This window comes from Nanorana parkeri, unplaced genomic scaffold (assembly GCF_000935625.1).
Source record: "Nanorana parkeri isolate BGI_ZX_2015 unplaced genomic scaffold, ASM93562v1 scaffold140, whole genome shotgun sequence".
Lineage (NCBI taxonomy): Eukaryota > Metazoa > Chordata > Amphibia > Anura > Dicroglossidae > Nanorana > Nanorana parkeri.
In genome coordinates, this window is record NW_017306408.1 from 121,985 (window position 1) to 144,241 (window position 22,257).

General features: G+C 41.4%; 1 protein-coding gene across 1 annotated transcript in view; it reads left to right on the forward strand.

The window, feature by feature from the left end:
- ARHGAP15 (Rho GTPase activating protein 15) overlaps window positions 1–22,257 on the forward strand; it is a 409,873-nt gene that overhangs the window by 25,011 nt on the left and 362,605 nt on the right. Inside the window, exon 4 of the mRNA XM_018554050.1 lies at window positions 21,856–21,924. Coding sequence (XP_018409552.1) covers window positions 21,856–21,924 — 69 coding nt within the window. The remainder of the gene's footprint in view (window positions 1–21,855; window positions 21,925–22,257) is intronic.

The following is a 22,257-nucleotide window of genomic DNA, read 5'->3' on the forward strand; positions in this document are numbered from 1 at the left end:
CGCTTGGCCATGATCGGGAGCTGTACGGCCTATTGTGAATAGCCCGTACAGCACCCCTTGGGTTCTACTGAACCGAAGGGGTCCTGGGGCCGAAGCTAGCCGAAGGATCGGCCGAAGCTATGGCCAGATCCTTCGGCAGCTTCGTGAATAGACCCCTAAGTATTTAGTATTAACAACAGGTCACTTGATAACCACTATGTTTCACAGTTGAGTTAAGAATTACACATATGGGCAGCACAGTTGCATAGTGGTTAGCACTTCTGCCTTACAGCACTGGGGGTCCCCACTTCAAATCCCGGTCAGGACACTATCTGCAAGGAGTTTGCACGCTCTCCCTGTGCTTGTGTGGGTTTCCTCAGGGTACCCCAGTTTCCTCCCGACTCAAAGACATTCTGAAATGTTAATTGGCACCTCTTTAAATTGGCCCTGTTTGCATGTGAGATAGGGACCTTAGATTGTAAGCTCCTTGGGGGCAAGGACTGCAAATGTGCACTGTGACTGAAGTCAATGTACTACACTACTGTTTTTGTAAATCATCAGCACTATATAAATACTAAAAATAATAATAATATAATTATTAATAATAATAATAATAATAATAATAAAAAAAAGTGTGTCTATAGACAAAACGTTTTTGTTTTTTTTAGTGTTGGTGTGTCAAATGGTTTAACCTTTTCAGGAAAAGGTATCTTCAATGGAAAATGTCCTCTTCGTTTCTGTTCCAGTGAATAGTAATATGTTTTGGATGTGTTACGGAAACAGTAATATGTCCTACCACTTTCAGCCCCGCTGGCAATGTTCATAAGGACAAATAAAGAGGGTACTTTGTCCCCACCAGTAGACTTGTGCGCCGTCAAAAAATTAGTTCCGTTTCGTTCCGTTTCGTAATATCCATTATTTTGTAATTCGTATCCAAAACTCAATTCGGATTCGTACGAAATACGGATTTTCGGCACATTTTTGTAACTTTACGAACATTCGTTATGATGAAGTTAAAAAGCAAAAATACCTTTGTTAATATTGGAGTCGATGTGGTAGTTGTTTTTGTATCCGAAATACGAATTCCGTTAACGGATTCCGTATCCGAATTTCATATTTCGGACTTTAAAAAAAACTACCATCAACTCCAATATAAATGTACTTTGCTTTTTAACTTCAATATATAACGAATGTTCGTAACGGAACGAAAATATGTCAACGGAATTTCGTATTTCCTGCCTGTGTATTGTAATGCAACCCTCAGCAGCAGCGGATCCGTATTTCGGATTAAAAAAAAAATCTTGTCATGTTGTTCAACCTCATTTACAGGGATAATATTAGTTCCTGTTTCAAAGAAATTCGGATCCGAAATTCGTTAACGGAATTTTGTATTTCGGATATAAATTCGGAAACTGCAATTCGGATTTCGTATGCTTACGAATCTACGAATTTCAGGAAAATTCGTACGAATTTCGATTCTTAACGAAACGAATCGCACATGTATACCCAACAGGTCACAGACAGAAATAAAGAAATGTCAGGTGATTATATATTATACCCACACCAAAAGATAATTCAGAAATCAGGGAGATGCTGTTGCATACTTTTTTTTACTTGTTTTTAGGCATTCAAAGCCGTTACAAATTAGCCGCAGTGGGCTCCTGGCGCCAAAAACTCATGTAACCAAGACAAATAAGCAAACGTTATAAAAGACCTACATTGATAGATGGTAAAATAGATAGATAGATAGATAGATAGATAGATAGATAGATAGATAGATAGTATAATTCTACTTTTTAGCTGAGAAAAATGTGCTACACATTTCAAGAATTTTTGCAACCCCAATAGCATTAAAACTGCATTCCAGTTCTTTCCTACTATCCGAGTGTTAATTTGGAGGGTCTGTCTGCTAAAGTCACATGATCAGTCAGTTTTAATAGCAACTTGGAAAGCAGTACCCAAAAAGTGTACAAAATACCATATACTGTATATGTGGGGCAGCATGGAGGTGGGCCTTAGGAAGCGCAGTCAATGGCACACACCCGGTATTTTGACTGTCCTGTCACCAAGAGTTCACAGTCACATAACAACATTAAAGTGACATTAAAGGCAGATCCCCTCCACCCCAATGCTGCTGTAAGGACTTACCTTATGTGGTGCCTCGTGACTTGAACAGCTTCTTCCTTCATCTCGTTTTTCACAGTCCATCCAGCGCTGGTGCTGATCTTTGATCCAGCATAGACTCCTACGGAGTTCTACAGAGTCTGTATGGCGTGCACGCTCCCGGCTGGGTCCATTTAGTGTCAGCGTTGTTCTCCTCCTCTCCCCTACATTGATCTGGACTGCGCATGCGCCTGCCCACACAACCTCCTTCACAGCGTTCGGGAGTTGGGACATCTGCAGCTGGGTAACATGTAACAGGACGCAGGTAAGTTAATTGGTATTTGCCAATTTTTTTCTTTTTTATGTTGGGGCATATATCGCTGCTTACTAGTAGTAGATGTATTAAAAAAAAGAAAAAAAATAGACTTTAATGCTACTTTAAGGAACCAGTAGGCTGGACTCCCAGTAATCACATGTCGGAACCAGAGGGATCTCTGCCATTATGGTTTCCTTTTACCTTCGGCAGCAGCCGAAGGGATGAGGTCAGTTTACATCTGCCACTCCTGGAAGTGTCGAATGTAGATCTTCCAGATAGATGATCTCTTCAATGCAGAGGAGTTAAGCTGGCCATACAAGGATCAAACTAACTGGCTGTCAGCACCACCCATCTCTGCAAAAGGCAATACAAAAATTGAGTGGAAAATTGTTGGCTGAACACTGACTTCATCCAATCAGATGCAGTCACTGCTCTAGTATTAAGAGAGAGCTGGAAGTGCTGGCTGTGTGAATACAAAAGAGATTCCTCGATCCACGCTGTTTAGCTTGGATGGGGAAATAAACTGATTTCTCTTTCAGCCAATAGGGATGCAAGTGAGACATCTGTATTGCTAGCTTTAGGCCGTACTGGCAGAAGGACAGATGAATATTAAGTGCTTGTTCTGCAGGGAATGCCACTATTCAGATTTTGAAACAACAGCGACAGAGACACTTTAATTTCAGACATGGAAACAGAAAGAGAAATAGAGATTTGCTATTGCAGTAGTGTTACTTGGTTGGGCATGACCCTCACATGACACCCAGATGTATAGAAATGACCCAAACCTCAGCAGAGCTCTGTTTGGCCTATAAATATAAATGCTCAAGTTCTGAACATGAAAGATTGGCACCTCTCCGTGGAGGTCTTGCAGTCCCTAATCTTCACGCATACTATACGGCGGCCACCATTGCTCCCTTAGCCCTCTTACATTCAACAACCGAGCTTCCGCTTTGGGCATGTTTGGACATGGTGGACTGTCATCTCCTTCCCCTCACGTCCCTGCTATGGCTATCCCAGACCGACCGCCCTACTACTCTTAGCCCGATCCTTAGACACTCCCTGAAGGTGTGGGACGGAGTTCGGTACTCCGGCAACCTGATGTCGCCTCACCTCCCTTTACTACCCTGGCTCAACTCTCCATTATTCCCCCCTAGTGCCAGCGACCCTCACTTGTTCGCATGGTGGTCCCGCAACGATCTGACCATTGTACACTCCCTCATCTCGCTCTCAGGTGTGAAATCGTTCCAGCAGCTCCGTGCCAATAGATCCATCCCCCTTCGGGAATGGTTCCGCTACACCCAAATAAGCCACTTCATTAATTTGCTCCTGAAAAACACCTCAGCTCCCTCGAGAATGACCCTATTTGAGCATTGCTGCAACTCAGATCCGCACGCCCCAGGTGTAATTTCTTTGATCTGCACTTCTCTGCTAACCTCCACTTCTACCACCCTTGCCCCTTATCAGCATCAGTGGCATGAGGAACTGGGCAGATGCCTAACTCCTGAGGACTGGCTCCCGCAACGTACTCGCACTCGAGAACTCCTACAAAGTGATGTACCGTTGGTATTACACACTTGCCCATCTGGCGAAATACATTCCCTCCTACTCTCCGCACTGCTTCTGGGGCTGTGGCGCGTCGGGTACCATGATCCACATTTGGTGAACGTGCCCCCGGGCGGCACACCTCTGGAATCGGGTCTACGATTTACTCAACTCCCTTTTCCAACTCACCCTACCAAAGGAACCGTGCGAGGCATTGCTACTACAGCCAATTCCACAGTTGTCGCATTACCAGAAACACCTTGTGTCCCACATCTTTGTTGCCACCAAAATGACAATCGCCAGAGCGTGGAAAACCCCAACTCTGAGCTTCAGGGAAGTAAAAAATCCCCTAGATGATATACTGGTGAACGAGAAACTGACGGCGATTCTGTCCGACACCCATGACCGCTTCCTACTGATTTGGCAACCTTGGATCGATTACTCGAAACCACCATCTTTCGATCCGCAGCTTCTATCCATTTAGAGACTCTGTACTTCCCGCCTCCCTCTGGACCCCCTTCCCAGCGTACCACCTTCCCCTGTCCCTCTCCCCTTTTGTTCTTTCCCACTCCCGGTCCTCCCCTCCTTTTCCATTTCCATGTCCTCTTCCTCTAATCTTCCTGTTGCTATCCCTACACTTATCTGTGCTGTTCTACGTCCTCCACACTATCTGAACCAGATGTCCCAGTGTAGTGGGCTGTGTACCTCATTGATCTCGACTCTACGACACCCAGAACCCGGACCCGATAAGCTCCCCCTCTGATGCTCCTTTCCAACTTATTTTGGGTCTTATTCACTAACACTGAGCAGCAATGCCCCGTTTATACTCCCAAATTGTTCTTTGGCACTTGTTCCATTGCTTCTGTTATACAGTCTGCAGGGCTCTGCACAATGTTGTGGCTGTACATTTTCTATTTATGTTCCTTGTTGCAGGGCTTGCACGCCCCACCTCTGTTATTTTTGTAACTTTATGCGGAAAAAAAACTGACAAAAAACAAATAAAACCTTTGTGAAAGAAAGATTGGCACCTTTGTTATTGAGATTTTAGATGCTAACATCTGTGATATATGCTAACAGAAAAGAACAGCTGACTTCATTCACCAGGAGAACTGAAATATCAAGGGTGGACATCTGAGGTACCATCAGGGCCATTCTGAGATTCCTCAGGTGGCATCTCATGGGGAAGGGGGGTGTCAGGCAAAGTGGCGCTGCACAATGTTTGCAGTGTGCCTGCCTCCTCCTTTCTGGCATCGCAGGTTTCTAAGAGCTTGGTGGGGAGATGTGTAAGGGCCATACAAATCTCCCCACCCAGCTCCTAGCAACCTGGGAAGTTCTGGCCGGCATCCTGCCCAGCTCCTAGTAAACAGTGATGTCATGCTGTGCCCCCTATCCATCCACCGCCTGAGGCAGCAAAAAAGCTAGGGATGCTCCTGGGTACAATGTAAATTTCTTTTCATCTTTTAGCAATAGTGCATGAAATTGTACACTCATAGGGCCTTGTCTATATTTTCATTACCCTAAAGTTATGCTGTATGAAAGGAAACTTTTAAGCAGAAATCTGGGAATGACTAGAGCACATAAAGGCTGTTTCCCATAGCAAGCTGTATAATTATTTAAAGCTGATCTCCAGCATAATTAAAAAAAAGTAAAAAGCAAATCTTACCGTATTGCCCTTTACCTAATCTTTTTTTTTCTGCCTAAACACCCCTTTTTACTTACTTAAATGGTCAGGTGACATGGTTGGTCCTGAGTCTTCTTTCTTCTGGACTGCAGAGTTGTACAGTATTGTTTGGGTGCTCATGTCTCTCCGTGTGTGATGTGGACACTTCCCATTGGCTGTCCATTGGTGGGGTCCTCACAGGGTCCAGAAAACTGTAGTGTTGTGATGACATCACAACAAGGGGCACTAAGACTGGTCAACGATGGGTCCAGACTGCAGCAAAAGACCACTGATCTTCACTCGCGGAAGAGGCACCACAGAGAGTCACGGCAGACTCAGGTGAGTAAAACAAATGTGGAGGGTTTTTCTGTTTGAAAATGGGTGGAAGCAAGGTGGAGGTATTTGGTTTTCCCCCGAGATGGACTTCAATTGCCTTATTTTCCCAAAGTAATTTATAGTAATTTATAGGGTAGCCCCACTGCAAGTGTTAATAAAAATGTTTCCTGGAGTTGTTCTTTCAATGGTAGTCTTTTTTAACTAGAGTTAAAAAAGCTATAGAATGCAGACAAACTAACCGCAGCCTGATTTTACCTTTTGACTGATGTATACAAAGAAAATACACAGATATATTTCACTAGGTAAACTGAAAACCAAATATTGAATGGCTTTTGAAATAAAACTGAAAGCTGACTCATTTATACAATTACCTCTTACCTGCCTCCTCCTACCTCCCTATCACGTACCTGGCTGGAGACCGGTTGGATGAGGAGGCTCCCCTTGCACTTTGTGTTCCCCAAACTCTGAAGATGGGAACAGAGCCTTAGAAACAGCAAGTAGCACGGGTGCCAGTGGATGGGGCAAAACCGTGCCAGGCAGAATTCCAGAATCAGGATAAGGTAGAGCAGAGCCGAGGTCACACTGGGCGGGCAGCAGTGTATCAGAGCAGTAGGCAGAATCGACGGCAGACAAGCCAGGGGTCACACCAGTCGGGCAGTGAAGTACAAGGGATGAGGCAGAGGTGGGTCCAGTAACAATTCCAAGGTCAGAAGTCAGGCAGAAATCAGGAGCAGTCAGGTACATTTCGGGTCAAGACACAGGAGCAGAAATCTGGCAGAACAAACAGCATTACAGGGACAAGCTGAAAGACTATCCAGCAACTAAGCCCAGGCTGTGCTTGCTTTAAATAGGGTGATCAATTAGAGGTACTGCATCACTTCCTGTGCGCCAAGATTAGCGTGCCTGTGCGCATACTTCCCGATGCACGCATATGCACGCAAGTGCCCATTTTCCCATAGTACGAAAAACGGGACCACACACAAGCGCAGTAGGCCTGGTTACCTTATACTCCCTCTTACAAAATAGCATGTGCATATGACCATGGGCCTCTGCCAGGACCCATAGATGGTCTGCATATATGTGGTGGATCAGGCACAAGCGCAGACATGCTGCGGTCCCATTGACCAGGCAGCCCTGCAGCATGTCTAAGGATGTGCCAGATCTCTTTTCAAAAAGGCAGCACAGGACCTGTGTGATGCGGGATCAGAGGATCACAGCAGGACAACATTGGATTCACTGGCTCAAGGTTAGAGGGGTGAAAAGCAAATTAGCCCCAGGTGGGATTGAAGTTCCTCTTTAAAATGTAGTTTCACGTTTGCATTCAAATTTGGGAAACCTCCACTGTATGTTAGTTGTGTTCCCTTTCACACCCCATTCCTGTTTGTTTGGAGCAGGATTATAGACACTACTACCAGCCATTCTAAACAATTTAAGAAGGACAAACTGGGGACATAGTGAGTATCTCATCATTAGGATACAATGTAGTTCAAAATCCACACCTTGAGATCTTTAACCATTTGTTAGGACAGACAGTGTTCAAATCTAAATTATACCTAATAATGAAGATCTGCCAGCACATAAAGACAGATTTAATTATGGTAACCATAACTCCCTAGCCCCCTCAATAACATTACATAGGGTGGAAGTTAAGTGGGATTTATAGGAAAGTAAATATCGCTTAAAAATATAAGCAGCAACTTTGAAATGTTTTTATTTTATGCTGTGTGAATGGAAACTTGCAACAAATATGAAGCAGGAGTCATACCAATTTGGCTACAAAAAAATAGAAATACACTTTAAAGCCCAACTGATAATTCATTCCACCCATCACCCACCCCTCCGTCCATGCCCCACTATCTAATCACTGGATTCAAATAAAAAATCCCTATCAAAAAGCGAGGCATGTAATTTACAAAAAATGTGTTTTGTTTTGTTTCAGATCGATTCACATTTTTATATAGTTTGCTTTTCAGATTTTGGATCTGAAATTCGATTCGGTTCGTTATTCAGATTCCGGATCTGTCCGAATTTTCGTTTCGTAACAGGAGGTCACACGACCGTACCTGTAATGCAACCCCCAACAGCCACAACAGCATCTGATTGGCCAGAGAACAGTCACATTTCCAATTTAGTTTCGCTTTGAATGAAATTCAGACAGATCCGAATTTTCGATACACAAACATTTCAGATTTGTTCGCATTCGGATAGGTTCTAAATCGTAAATTCGAATACATCCAAATGTCTGAATTTAACAAAATTAGTTTAAATTTCCATTTGGAACTAAATGAAATTTACAAGTCTAATAAAAGCCCTTTTTGTCTTATGGTCACGTGTTGCCACACCCCCAAGTATTTTCCTCTTCTGCTTACTTCCTGCTTGGGTCTTTCTTTGAGTGTCCACATCAGCACCTGCATGATGTGGACACTTCCTACTGGATGTCAATTGGCCAGGTCCTCTCAGTATCCAGAAGAGGACCATTGTCAGCAGAGGAGAGTGAAAAGGACCGGCAGTCTCAGGCATTATTGCACCATTGGATTCACGGTCCACCCACCTGGAAACGGAGGTGGTAAGGGGTTTAGAGGTAGAACTTAGGTGAGTATATCTGACTTCAGCGGGTATGGGGAAAAAAAGGCTAATAGTATGAGTACCAAGTTGGTGGAAGGGAGGGGTGGGGAAAAGGCAACTTTTAAGTATAGTTGGGCTTTAAGCCAAATACACTACAGTGCTCATTTGTGGTATAATATTCTAATGTTCTGTGGGGGTGTGCTGCTACCTTACTATCCTATACGTAACATTAGTTTTTTAGACATGTCTTTAAGAATGCCTTGGTGAGATCACTGGTAGCTGCACACATGTGTAACGTGGCACATCTCATAACAGCAATCAAGTCCCAGCTGAGTGAAGCACTCATTTGCGTTGCCAACATTGAGAATATGGTCTTCTTTCAAAACGATTTGACAAAGCCCGCACTGATTTTTTACTGGAGCGAAATGACAGCGGCATAGAGTGAGCGCTGATTATCCTGAAGACACTGTCACATGGGATTGATTCCTTCGCCCGTCCTTTATATAACAACTCCTTTTATGCAGCTGACCCCAAATCATGCTACCTTGTCACGTCTCTGCATGGATCGAGAGGAGATGGGCTGAAAATAGCTCAACACTGACCTTGAACTTGACAGTAGGGAGAAGTGGGATTTTTTTGTGCGTTTAATATTCAGTGTTCAATGCGAAGTCGCTGGGATTCTTCAGTAGAGCACAAGGGGGCAGGGGAGGACTACGAAATACAAGCTGAATCCTGAGGAACTCAAGCGTATGGTGAATGTTCTTTGCATTCCTGGCCTGTAGAGAAGCATGGCTATGCTGCGATAAAGCTACTTAGTTACAAGTATAATGAAAAGTTACTTTAGAACAGAACATTCGCGTCTGGCTTTTGAAAAGGGGGCCTTTTTGCATCTGAAATTCTGGAACGCAAGAATTGGGACATTAATATTTTTTAGTGCACATTTTATCACAGCAGGAAATTTTAATTATCACACCTGGAAAGTATAATAGCTTCTCATTGACTTTTAGGGCCCGGTAATGTCAAAATAGGATCTGTTGTGTTTTATTTCCATCCGTTTTTGACACATTCTATTACTAAAAAAAGTAGAGCATGCTTTACTTTTTTCTTCAGTGCACTAAAATACAATGGAACAGAGCAGTGTAAAGTTATCCCATTCACACCCATTCATTTTTTGGCTACCTTGAAAAACGGATCGCAATGGATCTGGAGTAAATGGGGCCTTAAAGCAGCTTTGTTGCTATATTAGAAAAAACTAAACCAAAGCATTTCTTGAAAGGGAGAGTAAGAATACTTAGCTAAGCCGGCACCAGCACCGCACACCTTCTATCTATACCTCTATCAAACAATCCTCAGCATTGGGATGCACTTCTGGCTGTGTTAGATGCTTGACCCCACCTCTGTTGTATGTGGTGTCTTTTAGTGATGTAGAAGCCAATGAAAGAAACCACAGCGCTCCGATGGGGATCAGGCATCTGACACAACCAAAAGATTTTCCAGCTAGTGCAGCTATTGGAAGCAGGAAGTAGAGATGACGCTGGGCTTGGTGTGAACCCAGTTTGCCTAAGTTTGCCCAAGCCCGCTAAAAACTCTGAGCGCTACCCCCTCCTTCCAACCTAATTAATGGCAACAGTTTCCTACCCCTTTGTGACATATAGCTACAGGGTGGGGGATGTGCCTCCCCACAACGTATGGTGTCAGGAGGAGAGTTTAGCTGTCAGAGTTTTGAGTGGGCTTGGGCCAACTCAGGAAAACTGAGTTCGCACGAAGCCCAGCCTCATCACTTCTAGTGGGAAGTAGATAAATTTGGGACCAAACCCAAGCACATTTGAACATAGATGAAGGACAGTGTCAGCGCCAATTCAGAGATGATTTGAGGATCTACAGCTGAGTGATACACAAATAAGATGCAATTTTGTTAATAGGATACTTGAATGCATTTTTAAGATATAACTCCTGAGTTTAGTGTCACTTTAAATAAATCAAGTCCATATTCTAAAAAAAAGTTGGCCTGTTTGATTTTTTTCTTATATTCATCCTAAAATTAAATCAGTGTAAGTGAGCCTCACATAATGAAGATCAATCTCTATGGAAACAGTGTATGCAAAAGATAATAGAAAAAAAAACGAGCTTCAACAAATGTGGAACTTATCATAAAACAGTTGTTTTACACAAACTATTGTTTATCGAAAAGTTGGAAATATTTATATGGAAAAAAAATATATAACTGACCTGATTTCATCTTCATATTAAATTCAAATGCACAGAATGTTTGAGATTTGTGAGGCTGCTAACACTTTGCAAATGTTTCAGCGCAGCGGGAATTATTGTCATTGGCACCTGTTGTGATTAGAAAATGTTACCTATTTGTTTTGTTAAGGTTAAAAAGCACTGACTAACAAATACTTTTACTTGCACACAGCATATTCGATAATCCTTAAAAAAGAACTCTGGAACTCTACCCGCACACCGCAAGGGTTATGTGCTCGTTTTAACTAGGGGGCTCAAATAAAGCAGTTATATTCACTTGATACGCTGAGGCTGTGGAATGTCCCTTGGCATCCTCACGTTTAATGCAAGGCAATGGTCCTGCACTAGACGCAATGGCATTGATGGTCCTTAGACTGCCAGAGCCCAGGGGTGAAGGGGCTGCAGGGACGGGTCTACCAGCCTGGTGAGACTAAGGTTTAGCTGAGTATATCTGTTTTTTTATTAGCCCCCTAGTTAAAATGGGCACTTACCCTGGCAGTGTAGGGGTAACCCTACTGCAAGGGTATGAATTTAAATTGCCATAGTTCTTTAAAGCCCTACCCAAGCCAAAACTTCATATTTTTTCTATACAGTGTGGTGAAGGATTAAAATATCTGTCAGCGTTTAATGGTTGGAAGATGTAGGTGGGATGCACTGGATCTGAAAACAGCTTTCTTTCTTAGTGTAAGGTAAGGTTTTGTGATGAAGTGCAGTGACTCTGGCTAGTTGGCTCTCAAACTCAAAAAGGCATTGAAGAGGAGCCTTGGAAGAACCCCGGGAGGTCTATGAGAAAATGGAGCACAACACCAATGGGTTTAGAGTCCAAAAATGTTTTATTCAAAGATGAACTCCAGGCAAATGGTGAAATACACACATAGATGAAATACGTATATGAGAGCTATTTTGCCTGTCAATGGATTTGTATTTCTCCCTATCCAGTCTTGATATTTAGCTCTGCCACACAGCAGAGTCCTGCCTAGGGATTCTGACCTGATCTTTCTCTGTGCTATTTGCATTTACAATAAATACAAGCCAACACTTTTCAGGGGCTTGAAAGTACCCCCTTATCAGTGCTCAAGGTACTGACTGGGATAGGATGATGGACTCCGGAAGGCTAACAAATCCAACCCTATATAATGCAAGATAAAAAACCAAAACTTTTCAGGAGCTATAAAGTACCCATTTCACAAATGTATACATATTAAAAAAAAGTGTTGCTCTACCCTCTGCCACAACCTGGGATGTTGGTCTTAACAGCAGAGCTTCTTTTACCCTCCAACATAATGTGTTTCGGCTATGCAGGCATTAGTCCCCCTTCATCAGGGCTCAAGCTACTGACTCTGATACAATGATGTACTCTCGAAGATTTATGGATACAAAGGTTTTCCTGCAGCTGGTCAGCCAGAAAGGCAAAATGAATGTGATCTTCTGGGTGCAGTTGGCTTTAATATGCTCATGAGGGTTACAGAAGCTCTTTCAGTTTTATTTTGTGTCCTTTACATTTTTAAACATGTTTAGAATTTTTTTAAAGAACTAGAGTGGCAGTTGTTACTGATGTGGCCTTGTTTATCAGCAAAGCCATGTGGTCATCACATCAGCACCAACAATGGCTTTGTTGATAAAGAAACTTCATCACCAATGCTGAGCATGCAAAAGCATGCATTTAAAACAAGATTAGATTGGCCCTCATTTACTTCCACTCAGAGATCATGTTGTAGCTATCACTCTAGTCAGGAATGATTTGCTCACTGTAAAACTGAAGGAAAGTCACTGCCATGGAAGCCCTCTTGTGGCCTGTTCTGCCTCCCCAGTCTAAGCATTGAAAGTGTGATCTCTGTAATTTACAGTTGTGGTGAAATGGCATAAACTACCAATCTTAGAAGTGTTGGCAGACAGAGACTTAATCCAGATGACACCTTGACGATCATTGAGAAGTTTAATCCAAACTGTGCCGAACCGTGAACATTGTATAGGTCAAAAGATCATAATGTGATCCATTCAGCAAAGGACATGTGGATGAGATGCAGACCGGAATATAATAAAGAAGGGTGGAGCTATCTATCTATACAGAGGAAAACTGAACTAAGTGGAGGGGTGGTGACAAATACGAGAGGCAGATGAAACACAAATAATCTTAAAGGCATATGACTAGGCATGTGTAACATGACATGCCCCTTCCAATGGAGAGATGGTAGTAATAATTGAATTCTTGACCTGAAATTCTGCAATATCTGGAATGTTAGTTGGGATGGATCTCCAGGTATGAGATCAGCTCCTAATGTATGTTCTTGCTTGAGTTCCAAGTGCAGAATGCCATGGTCTAGAGCCCTAGATGATTAAGTGAAAACCCTTTCAAGACTGGTGTCTTCATCTCATGAATGAATTATATCAACATAACATCACCAATGTTTTGTTAATTTCCAAAGGAAACCTAATATGATTAGATGTTTTTGAAAATGTCAGTTGCTTGTCTGCCTGACTGCAATATAAAGCAGGAATGTATTCAAATGTTAATGGAGATGGGTAAATAAAGAGTAATGGAATAGCTGAAATGCCCAGGAGAAAATGATGCTCTGGTATCCCTCCAGCACTGCCTACATGTCTTATGATCTCTGCTAATGGGGAAGATCAGTCAATCGGATCATGTGTCTGGGCAGTTAAAATAAATACAAAAAAAGTATCTCTTCACTGCTAACTGATGGAGAATGTATTAATTGTCAGTTGTCAAAGCATGTTAGGTTGCTATGGCAGCAGTTAAAACCTAACTCTGGGCAGTTAAAAAAAAATTACAAAAATGTAATGCTGATGCAGAATGTATTGCTTGTTTTGTAAAGGGGATAATCTTAACCTATTTCATGGTCCTCCAGTTCTGCAAGTCATCTCCTCTTGTTGATCTTTGACTGTGTTGCCACCCCTCTCTCCGACATCATTATTTACATTGCAGAAACACTGCTGTTCCTGCATTGTACACAATGTTGTCATAGTTCCTGCCCATATTACAGGTGAGAGCGAAAAGGAACAGAGTGTCAGCTGTCATGGAGAAAGGCTGTGTTCACACCTAGGCATTTTGTCACTCAAAGGTAAGCACGACAAAACGTTCAAGGAATCCCATTCATTCTTATGGCCCCTGTTCACACCTGAATGTTTTGTTGCTCGTTTTGTTGCACAAAGTTTCCCAATTAAGTCTATTGGACCTAAATGTGTTCTAATCTGCCAAAAATTAGCTTGTGTACCTTTTCTAGTGACAAGCATGTTTTTTACTTGCGATAAAACACTCAGGCGTGAACAGGGGCCATAGAAATGAATGGGATTCCTTGTCTTGAGTGTTTTGTCACACTTACCTTTGAGCGACAAAAGACCTAGGTGTAAATGGAGATTAAGGGATGTTTTACTCTTTTAAATTATCCCCTAGATGAGGGGTAAGCAAGCTCCAGGTCTCCAGCTACTGTCGAGCCGCATATCCCATGAGGCACTGCAAGACTTTGACAACTACAGGCATGACTCTCAGTCACCGCAGCTGGAGGGCCAGAGTGTGCCTACCCATGCCCTAGATGAAATGAGCCTCATAGCCTGCATATACATTGAAAATGGGCACAATTTGTATAATTTTGGAGTTTGGATTGGAGTTCTGCTTTAAATTTGCCCTTTTTTTGATGACTGTAGCCCAGAAAATAAAAATGTAACATTCCAGTGCCAGCCTACGCTACTCACATCAAAAGGTATAGGAGCCAGAAGGAAACAACAATTTCGGATAATTCCGATCAGCCTTCTTTTGTAGTGGAACTTGGCGTGAGATGGTTCGCCCCAGGCTAAACACACGCGCACGTCCCCCGTTCACGTCGCTCGTAGACTCACATGGCTGCACCAATTTCTAAATTTGTTTTTAGTGCTGATTGATCGGGGAAAGGCAGAGGTGGAAATGCATCTCACTTTCTCAGGAAAAAAAAAATATTTTCCTTAAGGGAGTACTGAGATACACCCGGCTTACCAGAGACAAGCTGTTAGAAAAGGTGTTTGGCTGCTGAATTCCTATAAAAGCAATTCAAAAAGGTATTCTCCGTGCTGGGGTCCTGAGATTGTGTTTAATGTTGCCATCTGTTATACTGCCTTTCAGGTCTGCAATGCTGAACAATTCTCGTTTTCCTTAGAAGACACTTATACATTCTGCGTGCTTCTGTGATAGGCATTAACCCAACATGGAGACGCTTAAAAAATGTTTTTTTTTTAAATCTTTCCCTGTGACTCGTTTGAAATAAATTTGCTTTGTATCTAAAATGTAATACTGTACATCCTCTATGAAGTGTTTATGGCTTTTTCTGTATTTATGTATGTATAAACAGCATGCTCTCACATCAAAGCAGGATGTTTAGACAGTCTACGGCCTGTCAAAACATACATTACCCATCGACACTTTAAAGAAACCCTGTTCTGTCTCTAAAGGATTACAAAAAAAGGCATCTTCCTGCAAGAAAAGAGATAGTATATCTACCTCTCGTGTTACCCGTTTCTTCTACATTATTGCTGTATAAGGCTATTTCGTTTTCTAAAAAGGTATCTGGTAATTGTTGTTAGTAAAATGGCTTTAGTGGCTGATCATTTCACATCTAAAGAGAGAATGCAGAGAACTATCCACTGTGCAAGCCATTTTTACTAACTGTTATTACCAGATATGTTTTCAGAAAACATTCATGTTGACTTCATTTTGTTCCCCTTATACAACATGTAAAGTGACACTAAAATCAGGAGTTAATTCTTAAAATGCATTCAAGTACCTTAACTATTATTAATACTGGACTTTATTTGTGTATCATTCAGCTGTAGATCTTTAAATCATCTCTGAATTGGTACTGACACTGTCCTTCCTTCTGGAGTGTGACTACTTTTGTTCCCCATGTTCCCTGTGTGTGTTGTACAGTAGTCACTGCTCGAAGCTCACTCCCGTGCACTAGTTTTCTTTTTTTAGGACGTAGTACATTTCTAAGAGAGACATATTCATGCACCCCTGCTAAGTGCTGTGGTTCATTTTACAAGCCCCTATGTCACAGCAGGAGCCAATAGTGATGTCAAGGTTGATGGAAGAAACTGCAGGGCTCTTTGGAGGACCAGAATTCAAAACTCCTAGAAATGTGCCAGTTGAATGGGAATTCTCCTGGCAGTATAACTCCTAAAAATAAAGCAATGCAATGTATTAAAAAATACATTGTAATAATAACAATGTTATAATGTATTGTAATTGAAGCCCACAACCAGTGCTTGCAAGCTTCCTTTGCACAGGAGCAGCAACATAGAAAAGAATTTGACTCCTATTTTGATAGTCACCACTATCTCACACAGCACAGGGGCCACAGCCAGGGAGAAGGCTTTGGGTGTACATAGTGTGCCCAAGATACTTAGCTGAATTTTTGGGGGGACACCTCATCCACCTAAGATTCTCAGAAGCCTGTGTCTTTAATGTGCCCCTACCACAGAGATACATAAGGGCAGGAGCCTATTGCATCCATCATCTCCAATACTAACTGGCAAAATAAGACACTAACATAAAGACTGATAACATTCTTGCAACACATTAAAAAATAATTCCAATTTCTCAAATGGTAAACCATTTATATCATAAGTAGGCTCTTCATTGGAATGGAAAATTGAATGTATATTTAGGTCAGATGAAATTGTTATGTGGATGTGCATGCTTATTTCAAATCTGTAAATTATTTTCCCCTCTGTTTTTAGCTAAATTTACATGTCTTACTCTTGGTATTTCTGCCAGACCAAGGCAGACAATTTGGCACTGAAGCACAATCACTGGGGACAGTGTTGGCACCATAGTTCTTGTGCTGGCATGGAAAGCCTGGCTTCAGTTCACATCACCTGAGCAACATAACTAGAACTAGCATAATTTTACACATTTGCAAATGTTGTACCTACATGAATAGAATTTGTGGAGATTTTGTTCTTTATTCTCTGATGTATATTATACATTTTTTTTGGTCCATTACATATAGCCTGCGTTGTGACATTAAGGACCATTTCATATTTGCTCCTGTGTAGACCTACTTATGGTATCCATCTTATGACTACAAACATAAGCAGCTTGTACAGATCTTTGCAGGTAACAGAAAACAAGCCATTACGGCAGCTAACTGCTTATAGCCATGGGAATTTGGCTTTGATTCCCACTGGGTTCGAGGTTCTATATTCTTTATATATGCTTTCATGATTGTTCTGCTTTTTCCTGCATTAAAATAAAAAAAAAAAAAAACACGTGGTCGGCCATGCAGCCACTAAAGTCCAAAAAGGCCAGTGTCAACACCAATTCAGAGATGATTTGAGGATCTACAGCCGAGTGATACACAAATAAGATACATTTTTGTTAATAGTTTAGAGACTTGAATGCATTTTTAGGATTTAACTCCTGGGGTTAGTGTAGACATGTACACGTTTTGGACAGAGTTTTCTGATTGGCCAGAAAACAGTCACGTGTCCGATTTAGTTTCATTTTGAACATAATTCGGATGATCTGAAATTTTGTTAAAAGAACACTCGGATTGGTTTGCATGCGGCCTCATTGGAATTCGGATATTCAAATTCACATAGTTTCATCCGAATTTGCATTTGGAACAAAACAAAACTTACATGTCTAGTTTAGTGTCACTTTAACTGTCATATCACTGCCACTAATGCAGCCTATCCCCTGCCAATAGCCCACCGTTAAGGACTGCTGCTCTCTTACGATAGTAGTGATTTCACTGCAGCGGACTGCAAATTACACCTGTTGAGTCAGACCAATAGCTCTGCAATCTGCAAAGTGCATGCTCCCTGCTGATTGCTGATTTATTGGTTTGACTCAGCAGGGGGAGTGTTGGACCTCTGCAGCAAAATCTCTGCTCTCAAAAGAGGGTGGTGGTCTATAACCATGGGCTGTTGGTAGGGGAATGGCTATATTAGTGACCATAGGGTATCCTTAAACTGCATGATAGGTAAGACATTGAAAACCTGCAATTTTGGTGCAAATTGGAATTATCGGTGGAATTTTGTAAAAGAGTTCACTTGGGCTTTGAATTATTGTTCAGGGTAGGAGGATATATATATATAGTTAGTTAATAATTTTTTTTTATTTGTGTTAAATATATAAATGGTAAATTTACAGCTAACCCATACTTTGCCCATGCAGGACACAGCAACACATCTGTTTTAATGGAAGTTTCTGTCTTTCATACTCTGTCCTTCTGGTGTATTTTAAACATGGGCTCTTTGAGAGAAGTATTAAGTGAGTAACAGCACATTTCACCCAAATACTTTTTGGGGGTTATAAGCCCTTATTATACTCCACCACTCGCCAATTAAAATTTCCCCAATTTAAATTTAGTTTTCCCCTCTGTGTCCCTTTGGGAGCAGCCAGAATAGGAAGTGTAGAAGATCTCTCCAAAGTAAAGAAAATCCCCCCATAGACAGTTGTCACTGAAACAAGTGTCCCCATTGGGAGATTTCTCCTCATTTTCTGACCTAGTGACAACTCATCAGGACAAAAAATAATTAACATTGAACCTCCCCAGAAAAGACAGAGCCAGGGCAGCATGGTGGCTTAGTGGTTAACACTTCTACCTTACAACACTGGGGTGCTCCATTTGAGTCCCAGTCAGAACACCACCTGCATGGAGTTTGTACTCTCTGGGCTTTCATGGGTGTCCTCCCGGTACTCGGACTATCTCCCACACTCCAAAGTCATGCAGGTAATTAGCTCTTGGGTTAAATATTCTATGGAGCCACCCAAGATGACTGTTAGCCCGCTCCAAAAGCAGATAAAAATGTGTTGAGTCCCCAAGAGGTAAATAATAATAAGCAATAAAAAAAAGATCATGAAAGAGGTTCTAACCCTTCCCTATTCTATCAGAAAACTATCCGGGTTTAAATACACTTTAAAGTGAACTTGCCATGAGAAAAATATGGAGACTACCATACCTGATGTCTTGCAAATGGGCATTACTTGGTTGTTATGCTGATCCATTGGGTTTACTTTGAGTCTTTGACCTGGGTGCAGTCACAGCAAACTGACAATACATCTAGAGCAGCGGTTTCCAAACTTGGGTACAGGTACCCCCAGGGACACTTGGCAGTACATTTAGGAGTACCACTTTTGCAATGGTGGAAAAAAGCTGTAGCAGTGGCAAGTCAGGGGCTACATATGTGCAAAAGGTATGTAAGAGTGATCCCATGGCTACATTTTCCAACACTCATTTTATAGTTCCGGCTGCCACCAACTTTACTTCTTTTAGGTGCAAGAAGTCCTAGATCCACGGAATCCAGGGTAACGGACCACACCCCAAAGAGACCCCAAGATAACACTGGACACACCACTGGAATATGGTATACCCCAAAGAGTCCCCCACACCAGCCTCCCTGCTCCTTCCTTCATCCCACTGACACAGAGGTATTTGAGCTCCTCCTTCTGTTTGCACAGTTTGGCTTCATCTACCATTCTTCGCGGCATGCTACATGGTTCTCTATGAGCCCCACTCCCTGTTCCATCCCTACTGAAGAGTATAGTTTATATAAATGAACTGCCAGGTGATACACGTGTAAAAAAAGTTTGGGAACCACTGATCTAGAGGAGCATCACTTCAGACTGGCAACTAGCATTTTCAGAAGGAAAGGTCAACAATGGTAAACTTAATTCTCCTCAAGACATGTTTCTTTGAAAAATACCAAGCCTGGAGTATTGCTTTAACTCCTCTGGAAAGGACATGGGGAGAGGTAAAGCAATGTTTTCTATATTTCCCTTTTCTGCAGTTCTTCTTGTCTTTTGGGGACCTTCTCTGCTGAAGTGGCTGACCGAGCAGCTGAGGAGGAGCTTATGAATCCTTTCATTAACCATCCCCATTGTATCGCTGCCCCAGATTTGTGTGTTACATGTGGTATTCTCTTTAAAATATGCATCCCTTTGTCTACGTAACGTCTAAATGACTAAAATATTAATCACAGGTTTTCTGAAAATAATGATCGCCTCTAATAATGGTATGTTGATGCTTTCATTTTAATCTCACATTAATAATAGAAAACGGAAACTCGGAGATCTTAGAAGTTTTGTCTCAGTAGCCTGGGTGAATCACTCTCACTTACCCTCCATGTGAATAACACGAGGGGCTGACACTCCTGAAAACAGGCCTGCAAAAAAGAGAAAATATGCTATGACATTTCCTTCCTCCCCCAGAGGAGTAACTGCCACTAACCAAAGTTATTTTCATGAAAGCTCTTTTGCTTTAGATGCAGAATATTAAGAGAGCAAAACACTTTAGGACACAGTCTTGTCACCAGATGTTCTTTGCCTCTAATGTATTTGTTAAGCGGTGTTCTTTTTAAATAGGTCATGTACAGTTTTTCTTTTCCATTGTGCCAAGGATGTCAACACATTCTTAATTCAAACTTAATAATACAAAGGGATAACACCCAAATTTGTCAATTTCAGTGGTCATCTCTCTTTCTTTTAAATTTTTATTTTAACTGTTAAAAATGTGAGACTTACCAAATGATTTTGGGAGCAAATATGGTTTATTTAGGGGCTGAGGTTTATTGAAGACCTAGTTAGAATTTTAAAAACTCCTTTCGTCATTAAACCATATTCTTATGAATTTGGCTTTTCCAGATGATCCTGAAATGTCATTATCTATCCATTTGTCAAAAACTGTTACAATCTATCTATGGAGTTGAGTCAGCTTTTATCATTCGCCGTGTCTTGTAAGTGCACTGTCCAGATTATTGTGACACTAAACTCAGGTGTTGAATCTACAAGAATGCATTCAAGTACCTTAGCTAATAACAAAAATGTATCTTATTTGTGTATCACTCGGCTGTAGATCCTCAAATCATCTCTGAATTGGTGCTGACACTGGCCATCCTTCTGGAGGGTGACTACTTTTGTTCCCCTTGGTCCCTGTGTGTGTTGTAAAGTAGCCAACGCTCCAAGCTCACTTCCGTAATGGACTACAATATCATGTTCACTTTACTCATTTGTATTGAGATTGTAGTCTATCATGTGAGCGAGCTTGGAGCGGTGACTGCTTTACAACACTCAGGCAGCATGAGGGAACAGAAGTAGCCATAATCCAGAAGGAAGGACAGTAGCAGCACCAATTCGGAGATAATTTGAGGATCTACAGCCGAGTGATACACAAATAAGATACATTGTTGCTAACAGTTAGTGTACTTGACAACTACCACCATTTTATTCTATAGGGTCTTGGCATTCAGAAAATATATAATGTTGGGGGGTTTTACGTCATTTTCAGGCCTAAAATGTGGAATATAACATGGGTGCAAAAATTGAAAAAAGGGCCTCAGTCATGAAGGGGTTAAAGATTTAACTCTCTTTTAACTCACTAGTGTCACTTTAACTTTCCATCAGTCTGACTTGGTTTGATCTGTGATTGGCTGCTTTCCTATAGTAGAAGGCAAATGCAAGGTCGAAGAAAATAAAATATGTAACACAACTTCACTCAAGAGGGTTGATTTACTGGGCAATTAGGCCATTCACATTACAAGAGAATGTTCCTGTAGTTTAGTGAATGTGGTGAACATTCACTCTGCAAAGAATACCCAATCATGAGCAAAGAAGAGAAAACAAAACAAAAAACGTTGTGGTTTTGCTTAATTGGATGATGGAAGTCAGCAGGGCAGAGCTTCTTTCTCTTAGCTAAGGGAAAATGTCCTCGCAAAGTGAAAAGCCTATTTGCCTCTAGTAAATGAACACCAAAATGTCTAACTGTCATCAGTTTGCTAACTAGTACATTTAGGGTGGAGTGGGACAGAGTTTTAAATACATTTGATTGTTCTTGCTCGGTTAGACCATTGAGGAGCGCTCATCCCATAAAAGCAACAACAATTCTAGTTCAGCTGATAACTCAACCTTGGATCATCACAGACATGCTAGGTTGGGAAGTGGTAATCATGATACAGTGCAGAAAAGAGGAAAATAGGCAGTCAGAATCAATTGCTAGCCCCTTCCACTCAAAATAAAAGAATACAATTGATATGAGTTTTACATCTTTTCCACACTTTAAGGTCTCTTAAGTTTTGACTTTGTTTGCCTTATTCTGAATGTGTTTTTTTGTTGCAGATTTCTCGCCACCGAAGGAATCATTCTCAACACTACGTGACTGAGAACAGAATTTCTAAAGATATCCTAGTAAGTGAGCCTTTCCTTTTACCAAATATATAAAGATATTAATACCTCTTTTTTTTCTTCCCGAATATGTTTTTTAAAGGTTTTAACAGTTATGCAAAACAATACTAATTAAAAAAAATGAGGTGTATAGACAGAAATCAAAATAAGAAAAATGAGGGGGAATACATAATATCATACTGTAAATTAATTTGATAACTGCTAAGTATTAGTAACTTTTTATTTGCAAGATAGTGGGATCCAGCATATCCTTTTTTTTTGAGCAACAACTGTTTTAGGCTTAAGTGACGCTAAATGCAGCAATTAAATCTTAAAAATGCATTCAAATACCTGAAC